The sequence below is a fragment of the Cricetulus griseus genome, chromosome 6 (assembly GCF_003668045.3).
Source record: "Cricetulus griseus strain 17A/GY chromosome 6, alternate assembly CriGri-PICRH-1.0, whole genome shotgun sequence".
In the NCBI taxonomy this organism is placed as follows: domain Eukaryota; kingdom Metazoa; phylum Chordata; class Mammalia; order Rodentia; family Cricetidae; genus Cricetulus; species Cricetulus griseus.
In genome coordinates this window covers 143,323,862-143,341,751 of record NC_048599.1, presented here as the reverse complement: position 1 = coordinate 143,341,751, position 17,890 = coordinate 143,323,862, and the positions used below count along the sequence as shown (strand labels likewise).

The following is a 17,890-nucleotide window of genomic DNA, read 5'->3' as shown; positions in this document are numbered from 1 at the left end:
ACACCAAGGCCAACCAAGGGGGCTTCAGGTTCTGCTGAACCTTGACCCTAAGTGCTCCTTTTGGAGCTATGGGAAGAAGCAGCTTTCCTCTCAGGGCTTATTCTGGGAACAAGGGGGCAAATGGGATCACAATCCTGTCATCATCTTGCCTGGGGGAATGTACAAGTCAGAACAGTACTCAACAGCCCAGCACTGTGACAAAACCAGTTCTGTGAGGCAAGGAGACAACAGAGCACTGGAGAAGGTGAGAACTAGGAACCCAGTGCTACCAGCTCAGCAGAGGAAGCCTAGTCAGTGGGACAGAGGGTGGACACCATCAGGGGCACTTGCTGTCATAGTTTGACACTTGTGCCATCAGGTTTGAAAAAATTGCCGGGCAGTTGGTGGTGCACACCTTTAATCCCTGCACTTGGGAGGCAGAGGCAGGCGGATCTCTGTATGTTCGAGGCCAGCCTGGTCTACAGAGTGAGTTCCAGGACAACATCCAAAGCTTCACAGAGAAATCCTGTCTCAAAACACTCCCCCCCCTCCAAGAAAAAAATCAGAGCAGAGATGGGTGTGGAACCGGCCTCTTTTCAGTAGCTTCCTGGCCAAGCAGCTCTTAGCAGAGACAATTCTGCTGGTTTCCTCAAAAGTCCAGGTGACAGAAAAAGCCCTTTTCTACATCACTGGTGAGAAGTAAGGTCACCTTGACAGAAGAAGACTGAGTGAGAAGGTCCTTGGCAGGACAGGCAGGAAACTGAGCTCAGCCCTCTCAGAAAAAAATGGAGACAGGAGACTCATCAAACCACAACCACTGTCCCTTGCAGCTGCTACCCCCAAGCCCCCAGGAGGTCGTGTGAGCCACAGAAAAGCAGCCTCTCCTCCCTGTGCATCTCCACATGCTGGGTCCCCATCTCTGGGGAGGAGCTAAGAGTGGAGTAGAGACCTCATACCCCCACTTCCCTGACCTGTGAGCCTCAGGCAGGCCACCTTGGCACACACTCTCACCCTCTTGTGAGTCACTTACTTGGGACTTGTGTGGGCTGCTGCCAAGCCTGATAAGTGCTGCCCCAGCCCTGGGTCAGAAAAGCTGGAGGGCCACTGTGGATGACAGAAGAGTCCTTCATAACAGCACAGGTCACATACCCCCCCTTCCCCCTGCTTTCCAATCATCCTTCTCTCTACTGTTTGACTCCCTCACCCTCCTACTGGCAGAAGGACAGATGATCACCTACCTCACAGGGGTGCTGTGGGGGTTCCCGTTAACTTTAGCAGCGATGTTGGGGAAGCCCCTGGGAGGAAAGGCACTGTAGGGAAGGGAGGAGCACTGTTGATTTGCGGGAAGGGCTGCCCTTTCAACCCCCTCCCCTCTAACCAGGCTGTGTGCTCCCTTGGGCATGACCGAAAACCCCCTGAGCTCTGAGGCTTTATTGTGACTGGTCAGCGTTCTACAGAAAGGAGAGATAAAAACACAGTGCCATCCCTGCCCAGGGTTAGGCAAGAGCTTCTGAGGAGGAGCAGGACAGAGGAGGCTGGACGGGAGATGAACCTTCCACCAAGACAGAGGCAGAGCACTCACTTTTGATGTGGCGCAGCTGGTGGCTGGCTGAAGGGGCTCTGTCCAAAGGCTGCAGGGGCTCCGAGGCCGGCACCCTGTGTGGGCACAGAGGAGCTCTCACCCCTGTCACCTCGTCACCGTGCCCTCCGCCCAGGCCCGCCCAGGGAAACCCACTATGGGAGGCAAGTCAAGTGAAGGAGACAGTTCTGCGCTCATACTAGCTTCCTTCCCCCAGCAGACAGTGTCTGCAGTGGTGGCTCTGCCCCTCAAGCGACCAAGACCACCACACAGCCAGTCCTGGCACCACCACGATTGCCCTGGCATGTCACCCTGGGGGAGGACCAACCTGCTTGACTCTCCCGTCAATTTAGGCTGGCCCAGGGCTCTTTCTGCCATTCTACGTCCCCATTGAGGTGAGCAGTGGCCCATCTGTCCTCCATCAACACTCCCTTTCTTTATCTGCTTTGAGGCGCCTGAAACTAAAGCCAGAGTCAATGAAAGCTGCCTGCAGGGCTGGTGGCCAGGGTGACGCCTGAGGGAGCCTGGGGCAGTGCTGGGGGAAGGCCGCTGTCAGGCTGCTCATCTATGCCTGCAGGGACATGCTCAGAGGTCTGACTGCTGGAGCCTTGGCCAGTCACGCCAGAGGCTTCTTTCATTGCATCTGGGCCTGGCATTCCCTGAGCCTTGGACTTTCCCTTTGGCAGAGGAGAGGCTGCCCCCATGTGATGCAAGGATGGAAAGGCACAGGAAGCGCAAGGTTCTGGGGGAAAGCAGGTACCTTGGACATCCAAAAGCAAATCCAGCTAGTATAAGCCAGGTGGGGAAAGGCCCGGTACGTACGCCAACTTTCTCATCTATGAGATGCCTGGCCACCTCGATCTGCTGAGGAGCACCCCTGATGGTAAATATCCGCAGGTTGGGGTCGGTGTTAGGAGGGGGGTTCCGCTGAAGCTCCACATGTGCACCTGATTGCTGGTTGATGCTTTTGATGTTCTCACCCCCTGTAGGCGGGAGATATAGATGATTGGACCAGAGGTGGCTCTGAGTCTGTGTGGCCTATGTTTAGGGGAGGCTGGAAGGTACATGTCAACTCTTGCCCACAGATAGCCACTTTCTTCTGCTTACTGCACAAGGGCCTGAAAAAATCCAGGGCTTCTGGGTGGCAACACTAGCTATCTGGAGTGAAGATGACCGTTTGGAGCTGGACTGAGGCCTGAGGTCATGGGGCCCCAGAAGGGTCTGGGCCCAAGGCCATTGGATCTGCTGGTCATTGAACTCATTCCTGCCTTGAAGTCCACCCAGACAAGGCTGATCCTTCTCACCGTGAGAATGGAGACCTGATGGCCCTACCATACACAATGAAGCCTTGAGCCTAGGCAGGGGCTGCCCTCCCTCCACAGGTCAAATGGGCGGCTACAGGCCCCAACAATGCCTGGAGCCCACTCTGGTCTTCAATATCATACCCTGTTCCCTCTCAGGTCCCTCTGCCTTGGTGGGGGGATGGGTCCAGACAGAAGCAGTACAGAGAGGGAGGAGGAGGGGAACAGAGCGATGGAAATGTAGTTGTCCTCTCAGAAAACCGGCAAATCTCAGTCTCTTAATGAAATGTGTGTAACAAAAACTCCACCAGCCAGTGAACAATGACCCAATTCTTGTGAAATTCCACAGAACTTACAGATCTATTGCATCCACTCTGTGGGAGTGGAGTATAGCCAGAATTCAAGGAAAACCTGGAGCACAAGCGTTACAAAACTGAAGAAGATAAAATGTTTAAGGTCTGGTATGGAAGAGCAGGGGAGTTCATGTGCCCATAAGTGAAGACCATGTGCTTGTGTTGGGTTGCCCTGCCCATTTCCCATCAAACCCAGTTTGAAATGACATGTGTAACACACTGTAGCATATCCCAAAGCCCTGCTTTACATACCAAAACTTCCCTACTGCCTCAGCAGATGAAAGTTCACCTAAGCAACAGAGAGGCAGCTGAGGAAAGGCGTTGTCTCTATTTCACCCTCAAAGGGTCATGAAACAAAAATGGAGGTGAGTCCTGGCGAGTCTTCCCGAAGGCAGGGCAGTCGGGCTCACTGAGGACAGACTAGAGGCAACAGCTGACTGCTGCATGCCCAGCATCTCTGCCCCATGAAAAGTGAGCAGCTTTGTTCCCAGTCAAGTTTTGGAGATTCAACAAGGAACAAAGAAGAATCAGAGACCAAGTCCACAGGCAAATGCACCAGTCTAATCTCAGATGGCCCCTGGCCAGCAGGCAAGAACTAGTGTGCCTGAGACTGAGGACTGGCAGGCTCAGACAGCAGAGCCCCCAGCAGCCCACCTCAGTCGGGCCAGCAGCCCAAGATGCTCTGCTGGGACCTCAGGAGCATGCTAATCGGGTATGGAGGCACTGCAAAACTGCATTCGGCCAGAAGGAGTTAATTGAAGTTCATCTTCCTTCAAAATGAGGTCAGCAGTTTGGCACATGGTGGCTGTCTTGGACTCATTCAGCAGCCTGCTCCATTCTTCCACCTGATGGGGGGCAGAAGTGACCCACCAGCGGCCCGGCTGGATGTGAAATCGTAAAGCAATTAATCAAAGCTGCTAAAAGGCCTGGCTGACAAGAGCAGGGCTGGCCAGACTATCTGTCAATGTTGCTGTGTTTATCATGGAAATCCAGCAGGGGCCCGGGAGGCTGTCCAAGGACAGAAGCTGGGAGAACTCTGCCTGGTTGCCTGGGCTCGCTCTCTCCTTCAGCCACATGCTTTTCCCAAGAAAAGGAACCCACTCACATGAAAGATCCTATCATGGCCACCTTAGCTTGTGGTGGGTCCCAGACTGTTAGTGAACACAGGGACAGGGTGTCAGCCACCACCTTCACTCTGTTATCACGGTCCTCAAGGACCTATTTGGGTGGCTCTGTGGAGGATGGACAATGATACCACACACATGCACACATATACACACAGATGGGGGTGCTTCTGCCAGGGTTTGCTGAGACACACTCAAATGAAAATACCACTGACAAGATGGTTTTCAAAAGACTAAGACACCTATATCTGAACCCCCCTACCTATAGGTATCAGGTGAATTTAATCTCTTAGTACTATTAACGGGTTGGGTGGGGTGTGGAAATGTCTACCATTCTAAGTATCTAGCAGAGTCAATGACACATTTAACAGAAGGTACCAGAAAACAAAAAACAAACTGCTCTACTTGTCACCATGCTGCAATTACAGCACCTGGAACAGAGGTTCTCAACTTGTTGGTCACAACCCCCAGAGGGGTCATATATCAAATATCCTACATAACAGTAGCTATGAAGTATCAATGGAATAATTTTATGTTAGGGGTTATCATAACACAAGGAATTAAAGGGTCATTGTGCTAGGAAGGTTGAGCACCACTGACCTAGAGGCTGAGACAGGAGGGTCACAAGATAGAGGCAGCCTGGTCTCAAACCAAAACCCTTTTTCACTATTCCTACCACCCAATAATCTGAAAGTCATGGATACAGGAGAGTAGTATCTTGAGAGGACAAACACTCCCCCAAGGAGTGTACAGATCCTGGGGGTCTGTGGTGGTAAAACCCATTTTAGCTCCCAAGGTCACACAGGCGGGGCTAAGATCTGCTGATGGAGTCACATTCCCTGGAATAAGAAACCTGAGGGACTCTGGGGAGAAGTCATTTTCTCCCTATGCTGTTGGTAACAAAGTTCAGCTCAGTGTTCCCAGGGAGGCCAGCCAAGTCAAGGTGGTCCATGGCCTACTCTGACTGCTCCCTCCTGGATGTCAGGGAGGAGGGCATTGTGCAGGCAGGAATGAGGTGTCCACCCAATGTTTCAAATTGCCCCAAATGTCTAGGAGCAACTAGCAAGCCAAACTCTACTCCCCCTCAGAGGGTGTCTGCCTTGCTGAAAGGCTCCTATGCTGTCCACAAAGACCCAGTGTCCAAATCCAGTGAGGGAAAGGTAACACTCATGTCAGAAAGCACTCTGTGGAATGTATGAGTGTTGGTGACTTCTCAAGGCCAGGTTCATTCCAGTCTACAGACAAGAGCCTGAGGCCCACACCTTCCCCAGTCTCTCTCCAACAGCCAAAGAGATGTAGGTGGTGAGTTTAACTTCCTGTCTGTCCACACTCAAACAGGTGCTTTGCCTCCATCGTGACAAGCCAAGGTAGGGACCCCAGAGGATGCCATGAATATAGTCCAGAGAGTTGGCTCACCTCCTTTGAGCAGCTGCAGGGGACAGAAACCCTGACAGTTGCCTCTTACCTTTGCCTATTACAAGGCCACACTTATCAGCTGGCACTGTGTACGTAATCTCCTGCACACCACCAGGAGTGCCCACACTCCAGTCCCCACGGCCACGGCCTCTTCCTCTAGCTACCGCCAGGCCTCCAAGGCCATCTCTTTCCTGGTAAGGAAAAAAGGTGACAGTGAGGATGTCTGCCACTGCCACCAGCACATCTCATCCTCTCTGGTGAGAAGGTTAAATGACAGGATATACCAACACCGCTTCAAACTCAAAATTAACCAACACTGTTACAAAAAGACACCTGTTGGCACACACAGCACCCACACCCACATAAAACCAGAAGCCAGAAACTCTAGGTTGAAGCCTGGGACCATCTACTTTTCATTACAAGGCCCTCAGGACTAGGCTTCACTTGAAGATAACTCATGTTAGTTCTATCAGAGAAGATAATGGATACAAAAGTGCTACTAGTAGCATTTGAATGTGTGACTGAACTTCTCCATAGAGGACAATGCCATAGAGGACAATGGTCAGCAGAAAGCATAAAAGGACTTAGGAAAAAAGTTCTTGGTCTAGTGTGTAAAGTCTGCTGTCCTGAGCTCGATCCCTGAGCTTCACCTGGAGGAAGGGGAGATCCAAGTTGTCCTTTGACTTCCACATAGGCCATGGCATTCGAACATGCACATATAAGAAGTGCAAATGTAATAAAAAACAAACAAACAAACAAAAGGCATAGAAAGAAGGCGTACCAAGAAGGCTATGTAGAAAGACCCCCAAGAGCGATTTCTTAAGATGATGGTGGCAGATGTCTATAACTCCAGAGAATTAGGGGGAGAGGGATGAGGCAGGAGGACCGTCTTTAAGACTGAAGAGACAGAGGGACCTAGAAAGGCTGGTCCAAGGTTGGGTAGGTCTATGAATCATGAGTGATACCAATGGGAGGAGTCCTTCCACTGCACTCAAAGGCAAGAGGTCTCGCTCTTCAGTGCTAAGTGAGCCCCAGCCTCAGGAGCAGCAGGCTGGCACAGTGAAGAAGCACCTGCTGACTATGGAGAAGTGCACACTCACCTAGCAGCTAAGCCAGCACAAGGCAAAGAAAGCTAATTGAATAGGAAGCCTGACAAGTAAACACATTACCCTGAGGGTTTCTGGTCAGACTCTGGCCTGGGCAGCCAGCTTCCCCAAGGTGGCTATGAGGGACAAGGTGGCTCTTCAGCTTTCAAACTTAGACGAAAAGGTGTTAGCCATGTTCAACCCTAAGAAACCACCTGGGCTCTGGTTTAAACCCAACCCCACCCAGGTGATCAGTGACTGAACAGGAGGTACACATTTACACCTGAGAAACAGCCCTTCACCCGAGACTGCTGGCAGAAGCCACACCTGGCACAGCTCCTGGTGAAAGCCCTTGGTCTGGTGCTGCCAAGATAGGCAGGATCCTTGCAGGCCCCTCAGAACTTGTCAGAGGTATGAGCTAATGGAGAAGTACGTAAGATGATTTCCAATATGCTTTTCAGTCCTTTGACTCTAGTTATTGGTATGTCTTCACTCCTGCAGGCCTGGAGGATATACTAATATACCACTAGTAACATGTGTTCCTTACCACAAATCCTCAGGTTAATAGATAATAATGATGACACACAAACTCACCTACATTCTAAAGGCAAGCTTGGAACCAAATATAAGAGCAGGACTAGAAGAACACACCTCCAATCCCAATACTTGAGAGGCTGAGGCAGGAGGATCACTATAAGTTCTAGGCCATCAAAATGCCCCCCAAAACATCAACAACAAATCCCAGGTGTCAACAGGGATAGAATAGGTTCTGCTGTGCTTCCCAGGTTCATTCCACGTTGGTTTTATATCAAATGTATCTGATTGTTGGAGACAGGCACTCTGCTGTGATACTGTCATCTACAAAACTCATGCTTCAGAACCACATAACTGGGGATGGAGAGATGCTCAGTGGTTAAGAGCACTTAGAGAGGATCCAGGTTCAGTTCTCAGCACCCATGTCAGATGACTTACAACTACCTGTAACTCCAGTTCCAGGGGATCAAACATCCTCTTCCAGCCTCTATGGGTACTGCACACATGTGATACACACATATAAAGGTAAACACTCATACACATTAAACAGACATAATTACCCAAACAAGACAAAAAATTAAATAAAAATAAATGTAAAAATCTCAAACGTTTGTAATTTTGAATTGGACTATAATTACAGCTAGGGTGCATATGACCTATGGGCCAGGGGTTGGACACAGATGTTTGCATAAAGAAAACCAATATGAGATGTATTTGAGATGTCTTTACCTAACAACCAAAACCAACAACTGAATTTGATCCTCAGGACACCTATGATGGAATCTCCAGAGAATTGATTGCCACATGTATGTCATACCATGTATGCATAACACACACACACACACACACATACACTCTCTCTCTCTCTCTCTCTCTCTCTCTCTCTCTCTCTCTCTCTCTCTCTCTCTCTCTCTCTGTAGTGAAAACCTAGATTCTGGGCGATAAAGGCAGGGAGTAATAAACTAGCAAGAAAAAGCACACAGTCAGAGGCAGATGTAGAAAAGTCTGAGCTCCATTTAGGGGCCTGAGTAGTCAGAGCTCCATGGTGCACTGTGCTTTTTTTGGGTGGTCTCTGAGACCCAGAGTGTTAGACCCACCTGCGCTGTGAGAATGAGCTCATTGATGATGTGCGCTGCATGCTGACACCGATCTGGAGGGCCCATGACCTGTGCTGCTCTTTCTGGACTAATCCCGTCGTCTGTGGAACAGATGAGAGAGGGTAAGGAAAAGCCCGAGATCAAACAGCAAATAAAGTCTTGCCTCAGTCTACACTCCCGGGGCAGTGTGATGAGGACTGTGCATGAGTGCCTTTTTATACTTGTCAGAGCAACACCCAATCACTGTGCAAGTACAGATGACCCAGCGCTGGGGAGGTTGAGGTAGGACAATAAAGAGCCAAGTCCAGCCTAAGCAACACAGTAAGATCTTCGCCCCTTCCATGAAAGGTTTTTATCCTTTGTGATATTATATTAAGTTGTCTCTGACTGTATAAAATCAAAATGGTGTATTTTGTAAAGAAATCTTCACTTAGCAAAATTACAAACTAGAAATGTCATGCTGAAGTCTTCCTATTTTATGTGTGTGGAGTGGGGTGACTAAAAAGCATAGGTGAGAAAGAAGATCAAGCCAGTACACAATCAAGGAAAGACACAACTAGGAAGGAAACGGAGATTGCCAAACAGAAAGAGAATACACAGAACTGACATAGCCCACTGCCTAGACCTAACCCAAACTAACCTGGTTTGAACTGGATCCTCACACCTGCATCATTCTGGATCTTTTTGATCATTTCTCCATTTCTTCCTATGACAATCCCAACAGCAAACCTAGGCACAGACACCTAGACAGACAGACAGACAAAATCCATCAGAGCTTCTGTTACGTGTGAATAAAGATTCAATTTTTAAAAATTTATTTATTCTTATTTTATGTGCACTGATGCTTTGCCTGCATGTGTATCTGTGTGAGGGTGTCAGATCTTGGAATCAGAGACAGCTGATGTGAGTCACCATGTGGTTGCTGCGAATTGAACTCATGTCCTTTGGAAAAGCAGTCAGTGCTCTTAGCTGGTGAGCCACCTCTCCAGCCCCAATTTAAAAATTTTTAAGTGTGTGTGTGTGTGTGTGTGTGTGTGTGTGTGTGTGTGTGTGTGTGTGTGTGTGTGTCCGTCTGTCCCCATCTGTCTGTCTGTCTTATATGAATGAGAGGTGCCTATAGAGCCAGTGTAGAGCTTAAGTTACAGGTGGCCCTGAGCTGCTGTGTGGGTGCTGGGATCTGAATCCAGGTTCTCTGGCAAGAGTGGCCACTTCTCCAGTGCCTGAACTTTTCTTTTAAAAGGTAAGATTCTAAAACAAACAACTTAGTTTTTATTATAGTGCAATTTGGGGATGAAAACAATAAAGTATTTTTTCCCTTTTAGAACAATTTCTTTTTTTTTCTTTTTTTCTTTGTGGTTTTTCGAGACAGGGTTTCCCTGTAGCTTTGGAGGCTGTTCTGGAACTAGCTCTTGCAGACCAGACTGGTCTCCAACTCAGAGAGATCCACCTGCCTCTGCCTCCCAAGTGCTGGGACTAAAGGCGTGTGCTACCACTGCCCGGTTTTAGAACAATCTCTATGACTGATGATTATATTCCTCACAACTATATGAAAAAGTATAAAATCTGACCAAAAAAGTTATAAAAATAAAACTTACAGAGAAAAGATTTAAAATGATTTATCTCCCAAATTCTGTGAAACTGCATACATATACATTGGCTACATCTGTGGACTCTTACAGTCTTTTGTTCTACATCTGTAAAACTGTGGTAAAATGCACAGGCCACAGCATTTGCCACTCAGCCATTTAGAAGAGGAGAGCCCATGATGATGTGGAGTGACCAGCAGCACCATCCAGACCTAGTGCCTACTGGTCACCACACAAACTCTGTACCACTGAACAACACCCCTTTGCTTCTTCTATTGTGTTTTCTGCCCGACTCTACCTTGTCCAGAATGGCCAATGTGAATCTGGTTCACTGCACTAGGCATGATGTTTGCACATTGTGGCCTAAATAAAAATTGCAGGACAGATTTTGATACCATTTCATTTCATTAATAAAACAAGATTCCAGGTTTGATATAATCATAATACATATCACTGTGAAAACTTGAGATTTTGGTCCCCATCTGAACATCAAGTTAACCATTGAAGCAAAACCTTGAAAACCAGGAGTATCTGCCCTGAAAGGCAGCTAGCTGGTCTTCCAAGCTTGTTTCTTTTTCATACCCTTGAGCAGTGTGTGCACTCTTTTGTTTGTTTTTTGTTTTTCGTTTTTCGAGACAAGGTTTCTCTGTGTAGCTTTGGAGGTTGTCCTGGAACTAGCTCTTATAGATCAGGCTGGTCTCGAACTCACAGAGATCTGCCTGCCTCTGCCTCCCGAGTGCTGGGACTAAAGGTGTGCACCACCATCGCCTGGCTGTGTGTACTCTTAATTAAGAGTTTTGAAGATGAGAAAACTACATAGTCAGTTTGAGGCTAAGGAGCTGAGAGAAGTGTGACTGTGATTTTAGTGGCACTTTTTGGGGGGAAGGGAGACAGGATCATATCACTATGTAGCACCGGCGGTCTGGGCTTATTCTGTAAACCAGGCTGGCTTTGAACTCAGCCTTGTTTGCCCAATGACCTGTGGGTCCAGCTCACCTCTATACTACCTCCTCCTGCTCGGGAGGCGAAATCGCCACGCACACCCCGGAAGTCAGCCTGGTCTTTTTCTCGGATGATCTCTAGGACCATTTCTCTTGCTTGCTGCACAAACAGAAACAAAAAGCACCAATGCAGAAATTGTGGGAAAAGACAGCAGCAGGTGAAAAGCCAGGGTCAGGGTCAATGCGACCCAAGACTGAAAGTGTTCCGCTGCTGACAAGGACGAGTCTTAGAGCATGCTCTCCACCTATTCAGAGTTTTCCCGAAGAAGACACATTCCAAGAGGCTGGGGATGTGTTTGTGGAGCTCTTCTACCATACACACACACAAATCTAGGTTCATCCCCTAGCACTATGTAAACTGACACAGTGGGTGGATATAGCGGCTCACACCTGGAAACTTACTTTACTGGTGCAAAGACAAGATGCAACTGACTGTGTACCTGTGTTTGTATTGGCATGAGGAGGCCAGAGACCATCTTAGGCACTGTTTCTCTGGAGATGTCCACCTTGATTTTTAAGATAGGGTTTCTTACTGGCCTCAAGGTCTCCTAGGAGACTGGGCCTACTGGCCAGAGAGTTCTCAGGATCCACCTCTCTCTACTTCCCCGAGCTAAGATTAACAAGTACCACCCACACATAGCTGCTTCTTTTCTTTGGGGATTGAATTCAGGTCTTTATGCTTGCTTGTAAGGCAACCACTTTATCCATTAGATCATTTCTGCAACCCAGTAATCTTATTCTAAAGAAGGCTGGGAGCTCTTTGGAGGAAGGGGCTACTGGGAGCAGCTGGCCTGAAGGGAGGGAGGAACTGCAGTACTGATAGCTCTACTCCTGTCTTTCACCAGTAGCACCTGGTGCAGTGAGAACAGCTGAAGGAGAGGGCACTGAAACTGAGGGACTGGCTAACTTCACTGGGTCAAAGTCCAATGCTTTGTTTTTCCAGACAGGATTTCTTTGTGTAGCCCTGGCTGTCTTGGAGGCTCAGAAATCCGCCTGCCTCTGCCTCCTGAGTGCTGGGATTAATGGCATACACCACAAAGCCCAGCCCCAATGCTCTTAAAGAACAATAGGTTAGGTGCAGTAAGAAGACAGGCTGCAGATGACACAACACTAGAATTTCATTGACAACACATAGCCATAGACACATTTCTATACCAGCAAGAGGGAGTGTACAGCCACAGGCTGAACTCGGCTTTCTCAGTACAGGAAGCTGTGTTGAGGGCAACACGCCTGGCACTTGTTTTCATCTGCACCTCCAGCTGGCATGGATTAAGCTGACCACAGCTCAGCAAGGCTAACAGGATACTTAATCTAGGTCACCCAGTATCATCTGCAATGTGAAAAACTAGTGTATACACTGTCCCAGGCAGTGGCCTGTTCTTATGTGGGCACATTTCCCCAAACATGTACCATCAGCTGCCAACAACTTGGGTTAGACTAGCAATTCTCAACCTATGGGTTGACATCCCCTTGGGTATTGGTGATGTTTAATGATCCTTTCACAAGGGTCGCCTAAGACCATCAGAAAACACAGATATTTACATTATGATTCGTAACAGCAGCAAAATTAGTTATGAAATAACAATGAAAGTAATTTTATGATGGGGGGTCACCACAACATGAAGAACTGTATTAAAGGACCTTAGGAAGGTTAAGAACCCCTGGGCTAGACAAATCTAACTCTCAAGTTCCCTCCTACCTGTACTTTAAATGGATCTCCAGTGATGCGGAGAGGCTTGTCTGCTCCTGTGGGCAATGGGCCATCTTGGATCATGACCATTTTCACACCTGTCCGCTCCTGTTGGGGAATATGCAATCACACAGTCCTCATTGTAATGGGGAAAATGCACGTTGCCTCAAGAAGCAGGACTCGGCCAGTTCATCCTAAGTCTGTGTCTTACCTCCCATCTGGACCTGGGCTGGCTGCTAGGACTGTTGACACACTTCACATAAGACGAAATTTCAATGTGCTCATCTTCTTTACCCATGTCTGGAGTATCTGAACTCTAGGGTGCTGTTCCTACTGAGTCTTTACATTAAGCTATGTGTTCTGCTTATCCGTTAGCTGATGACATCCTGTGCCCACCATGCAATCAACGCTGCTGCCTCCCAGGCACTGGTGAGATGGATTATCAAATCACCCAGGGGCCCAGAGATAATTGGCTGAAAAGCAGGTTCTGTGACACCAAATCCTATGCTTTTACATTTGACTCTAGGCTGTAGGAGGCTTTCTACAAATCTAAGGTTTGGGATATGACACGGAGGCCATCACTCACAGCTGTCAAGTCCCAGAGTTCTGAAGTCTGCTTAGAACTCAGTAGAGCATGCACTCAAGTGAGTGTCTAACCATTCTCAGTGTGGCTGTCTTAGCTGGAGATATTCAATCTCAAACATTCTTGACTGGAGGTGTTTCTGTTTATATAAAAGGGTTCCGAAGCTAAGAGCTGCCTCTCCATTGTGACTCATGGAAATCCGGGAATGGGTATCTCTCCAGCTCTGGCTACAGTAAGGCAGTCACCCCCCTTTCTATAGACAAGAACCCCGGGCACATGAAAAGTAAATGAGTACTTTGGGCTTCTTTGTTTTGAGGTCTTTCAATGTAGCCCTGGATAGCCCGGAACACAAAGAGATCCACCTGCTTCTGTCTTCTGAGATGCTGGGGGAAGGCATGTGCTATGGGTTGATTTTTGTAGTTGTTTGCTCAATTTTGGATAGGGTCTTATAGCTCAGGCTGGCTTCCATCATACAGTCTTCCAACTCTAGTCTCCTAAGCTCTGAGATTCCAGGCCTGTGTCACCATACCTAGCTATTAATGAATGCCCCCTAAGCCAGGGTCTCGTGTTGCCAAGGATACCCTCAAACTCATTATGTAGCTTAAGCTGGTCTTGAACTCCTGATCCTCCAGTCCTCAGCCCTCCATGTGCTGAAATTCCAGGTATGTGCCCTTAGCTTGTCTAATTAGCATATTTAAGAGCAGATTCCAGGCTGTCCCATGGTGTCTCTCCTGCCCCAGACACTTGGCATCAGCATGTGTCTGTCAAAAGGAGGAATCCTGTCCCATGTGAGAGGAGGTCTGGAAGGGAACAATGGCTCTACCATGTGCAAGGCCAGCCCAGCTCAGCAACACATGGTGCTCACACACCTGCAACTGCTTGATTGTTTCCCCTCCTTTGCCGATGACCAGACCCACTTTAGACGCAGGGATGAGAAGCTCTTGGATTGTGCTGTTGCCATCTATGTCATTGTGAAAGCCAGGTCCATTCCGACAGCGGTCCACAATCTGCCCCAGGAGCCGTTTGGCTTGTCTTTGGGAGGGAGAAAAATCACAAGAGACCCAGCATTAAATAGATGTTTAAGGTCTTCTGGGAAGGGAGATGGTGCCGGTGGAAACACGAAGGAGTCAAAGCAGCCCTCCATCCAGCTCCAGCTCCTGCCTTACAACCTGGGAGGTCTGAACCATTCGCCATGCTACAGAACTGCAATTTAAAAGCAACACACACCACATCACATCACTACAGCTTCCAGGTGGAGTCTCAAGGAACAGACCACTGTCACACCCCAATCCCTATATATCTGCCCTCTACATCTGCTTGTGTCTTCACAATGTCCTGCCTCCTACTTTGAATGTCAGCTCTGGTGGCAGAAGCCTGCTCTTATTCCTTTGCCTGTCTCTTGTCCCCCAATCCAGCACAACCCTCACAGGGAAACACTCAGCACACTTGTTAACAAGGGTGGGGGAGAGAAGGAGCGATGAGAAAGACGGAAGAAAGCAAGGGTTAGTAACCACGCTTGAGCTCCTGAACTCCCAATGTCTCCCTGTGGCCAGCAACACTGCTTTAGGACTTCCAGTTAAGCCCACAACATCTCCAGTGTAGTTCTAGGGCACAAGGGGCAGTGTCCTGCTGCAGCTGTATTCAGGGAGCACCTGACTGGTGCAGTCCAGTAGGGACTTTGTGCCTCACACCCCACTGTCTGACTTCATTTCTGCAATGTGGCAACAGTACAACCCAGCCTACCAATGTCATATGTTGGGCCAATTTTCTTTTCTGCACCAGAATCTTCCCTGGCTGTTATTTGCAGAATTTATCCTTTAAATCATCACACACCATCTATTTTTTTTTTTTTTTTGGTTCCTCTGATAGAAACAGATTCAGCAACCGGACAGGCTGGCTGTGTTGGAGAAAGAGTCCTCCTAAAGCTTAATTCTCAAGCCTCAACTCCTCCGGTAGATACAAAGTAGGAATGTTTAGAAGAGCAGGAAGGACGTGCCGTCTTTTGCAGTCTTGAGCCTTTGTGTGCAGAATCATCTTATGGGCTCTCAGCTGCAGCAGCTTTTTAGTATTTTGCTAGTGTACTAGATTAACCTGTGCTGGGAAAAAAAATGCTGTGACTCCAGCAAAACCATCCAGCTTGCCCTATAATGCACACCTGCCAGTGATATTTATTCTGGTTCACTGCTTGCAATGTTACAGCAGAACAAGAGAATTTAAACCCATCTAGGCTCCTTGAGAAATGGAAACAATAAAACAACCCTACCTATTGAGCCAGACATAATCTCAGCTCCCCCATTCCTTAGTGAAACACTACTGTACGGATTGAAAGAGGAAAGTGAACCACTCCAGCCCGCACAGTCTTCCTCCCTAGGAGGTACTTAGGTTTATGAGTTTGTGTTTGGTACAGGGCTCTGAGCAAGCATGTACCAGGACAGGAAATCAAGGCAAATTATCAGGGTTCTCACCAAGGGACTCCAAAGCCAAGGCACATGCTGGCTGGTTCACAAGGCTCTGTGAGTGGCGCAAAAGCCACAAAGAGTGGATTCACTTGGTTCACAAATGTCAGAAGGGTAAGCGGACCAACCAGCCCAGGAAAAAGGCCTGGTACCCAGTTCTCTGTCGCTCACAGTGATCCAGTCCTCTGACCCAGGCCTGTTCCGGTGTGGGAGGTGTTAACAAGGAGGTGGCTGGCCAGGGTGAATGTCCACTGCTGAGTCCCTGGTTTATGGAGAGGCCACAACAGTTGGGAGGCATTCTAGGCTTGTGTGTTCGAGGTAACAGAAGAGCTCTCCTGGCTCGGCAACCTCCCAGGCTTTTCTCCTACTGGAGGTGTGCTGTGGGGCGGATTCAACACAGACCGACAGTCTGCAGCAACAGTTTGCCCTTCCATTTCTCCTCACTTGGGGAAGGAGGAAGAAGAGTAAAAGGAAAAAGTAAATAAAACAAACTTACTCAATACTTTCTGGGGTTCCGGTAAGTACACAGGGCCTCTCTGGAATCCCAGAACTCTCTATAAGAAGAATCAAGAAGATGAGGTGTGTTGGTGGGCATCAGGCAACCATGTGCCTTTGCCTCTGTGTGTAGACTGTCTCTCTGGCGCTGGCTCCTAAACCACCCCCACAGAAGTGCAGTCTCCCAAAAAGACCAGTTTGTCTTGCTGGGGGAGAGAACTTTAGTTCTCAACGTAGAGACTGAGTCCCACATGGGAGCCAGGAGGACACAGCAGAGCTCTGAGAGTTGGTCCTAATTGCCAACTTCCACTCACTCTGACCTGCCCAAAGGCTCAGTAGTATCTGAGTCACTTCATCATGATGCCCTTGCTCTCTGTCTGCAGAGCAGTCTCATGGCCACAAGTCTGCAGACTGCTGAGGGGTACTAATAAGGACTTCACAAGCACATCACAACAGTTATTGTATCCATATCCCAAGAAATTGGAAGCAGGGATGCAGCAGGGGTCCTGGACCATTTGACACCAGAGGAAAACCTTTGTTTCTAACACCCACATGATGTTTTAGACTGACCCTAAAAAATGCTTTCTTAAAAAATCCTTCCTCAAAAAGTTCAAAGAGGGAACTGGGGATGTAGCATTTGCCTAGCCTATGTGAGATTCTGTTTTCAATCCCCAGTGCTGTAAAAACAAGCAAACAAAATTCTCAAGACAAACAGCTAACAGCAATTATTGCCTTCAAGACACTGCAGCGAGTATCTTATAAATGACAAATATCTTCTACCAGAATGTCTCCAGACCCTTTCTCTGAAATGGGAAGAAGAGGCACTCAGATAACATAATAAAACTACAAATGAAATAAAAACTGCTCTTCAATCTGTCTTTTAATATCAAATGACCAACCCTGACCGTGTCGTGAGGGTCCTGAAAGGTGTCTGACACACAATCAGCCAGGACCCTACTGTCCTCTCTCCACAAAGTGGAAGGGTGGTTGTACAGGGAAGCTGGGTGCAGGCCCCACTATGCCTGGCATCACATTCTGGTGCAGAAAACATAGGTGCTAGCCCAGCTGGCAGGTGTCAGGAAGATGTCATGCTGGCCAGAGTTGAGTGTTGCCCTAGAAGGCAGGTATGAACCTCATCTCCAGGCTGGCTTCTGCTCTGGTGCTCAGGTGGGGTCCAACTCCACAAGTGCAATACAGACAGCAACCGCACATACTTACCCTAGCTTCTACCAAAGAGCAGAGACACTGGATCTGGAAAATGTTGTGTAACCCTGATTTCTACTGAACAAATTTATGAGAAAAGCAGCCCTTACCTGAGGCAATCTGAATTTTGCAACCAGATTCTGCTTGAATTCGTGAAATCTGCTCACCTCCCCTGCCAATAACTGCAACAAAACGAGCAGGGTCAGAATGTACCTCCCCTTCCACACTTATCGTGCACGAATAGCTTAATTAACCCAGCAAACATTTAAACTTTGCTCACAGCTCACTACAAGTGAACATCTGGGGAGCCCATCTCAACTCCTGGGCATCACAAAAACAGATGCTGCATGTGACACCAGCAGCTAACAGTACTTTAGCTGAGGTGAGCACAGCTAGGGGTAAAACCCA

The 17,890-nt window shown here is 48.3% G+C and overlaps 1 protein-coding gene across 4 annotated transcripts in view; it reads right to left on the bottom strand.

Annotated features, from left to right (window-relative positions):
- The window catches only part of Fubp3 (far upstream element binding protein 3), a 49,988-nt gene that overhangs the window by 3,674 nt on the left and 28,424 nt on the right, over positions 1 to 17,890 (bottom strand). For all 4 annotated transcript variants that reach the window (XM_027423875.2, XM_027423874.2, XM_027423877.2 and 1 more), the window contains exons 5-16: positions 17,593 to 17,664; positions 16,281 to 16,338; positions 14,198 to 14,360; positions 12,755 to 12,853; positions 11,051 to 11,155; positions 9,109 to 9,211; positions 8,469 to 8,569; positions 5,802 to 5,943; positions 2,381 to 2,541; positions 1,562 to 1,635; positions 1,218 to 1,289; positions 1,010 to 1,083 (exon numbers count right to left, since the gene is read on the bottom strand). In XM_027423875.2, coding sequence (XP_027279676.1) covers positions 1,010 to 1,083; positions 1,218 to 1,289; positions 1,562 to 1,635; positions 2,381 to 2,541; positions 5,802 to 5,943; positions 8,469 to 8,569; positions 9,109 to 9,211; positions 11,051 to 11,155; positions 12,755 to 12,853; positions 14,198 to 14,360; positions 16,281 to 16,338; positions 17,593 to 17,664 — 1,224 coding nt within the window. The remainder of the gene's footprint in view (positions 1 to 1,009; positions 1,084 to 1,217; positions 1,290 to 1,561; positions 1,636 to 2,380; positions 2,542 to 5,801; positions 5,944 to 8,468; positions 8,570 to 9,108; positions 9,212 to 11,050; positions 11,156 to 12,754; positions 12,854 to 14,197; positions 14,361 to 16,280; positions 16,339 to 17,592; positions 17,665 to 17,890) is intronic.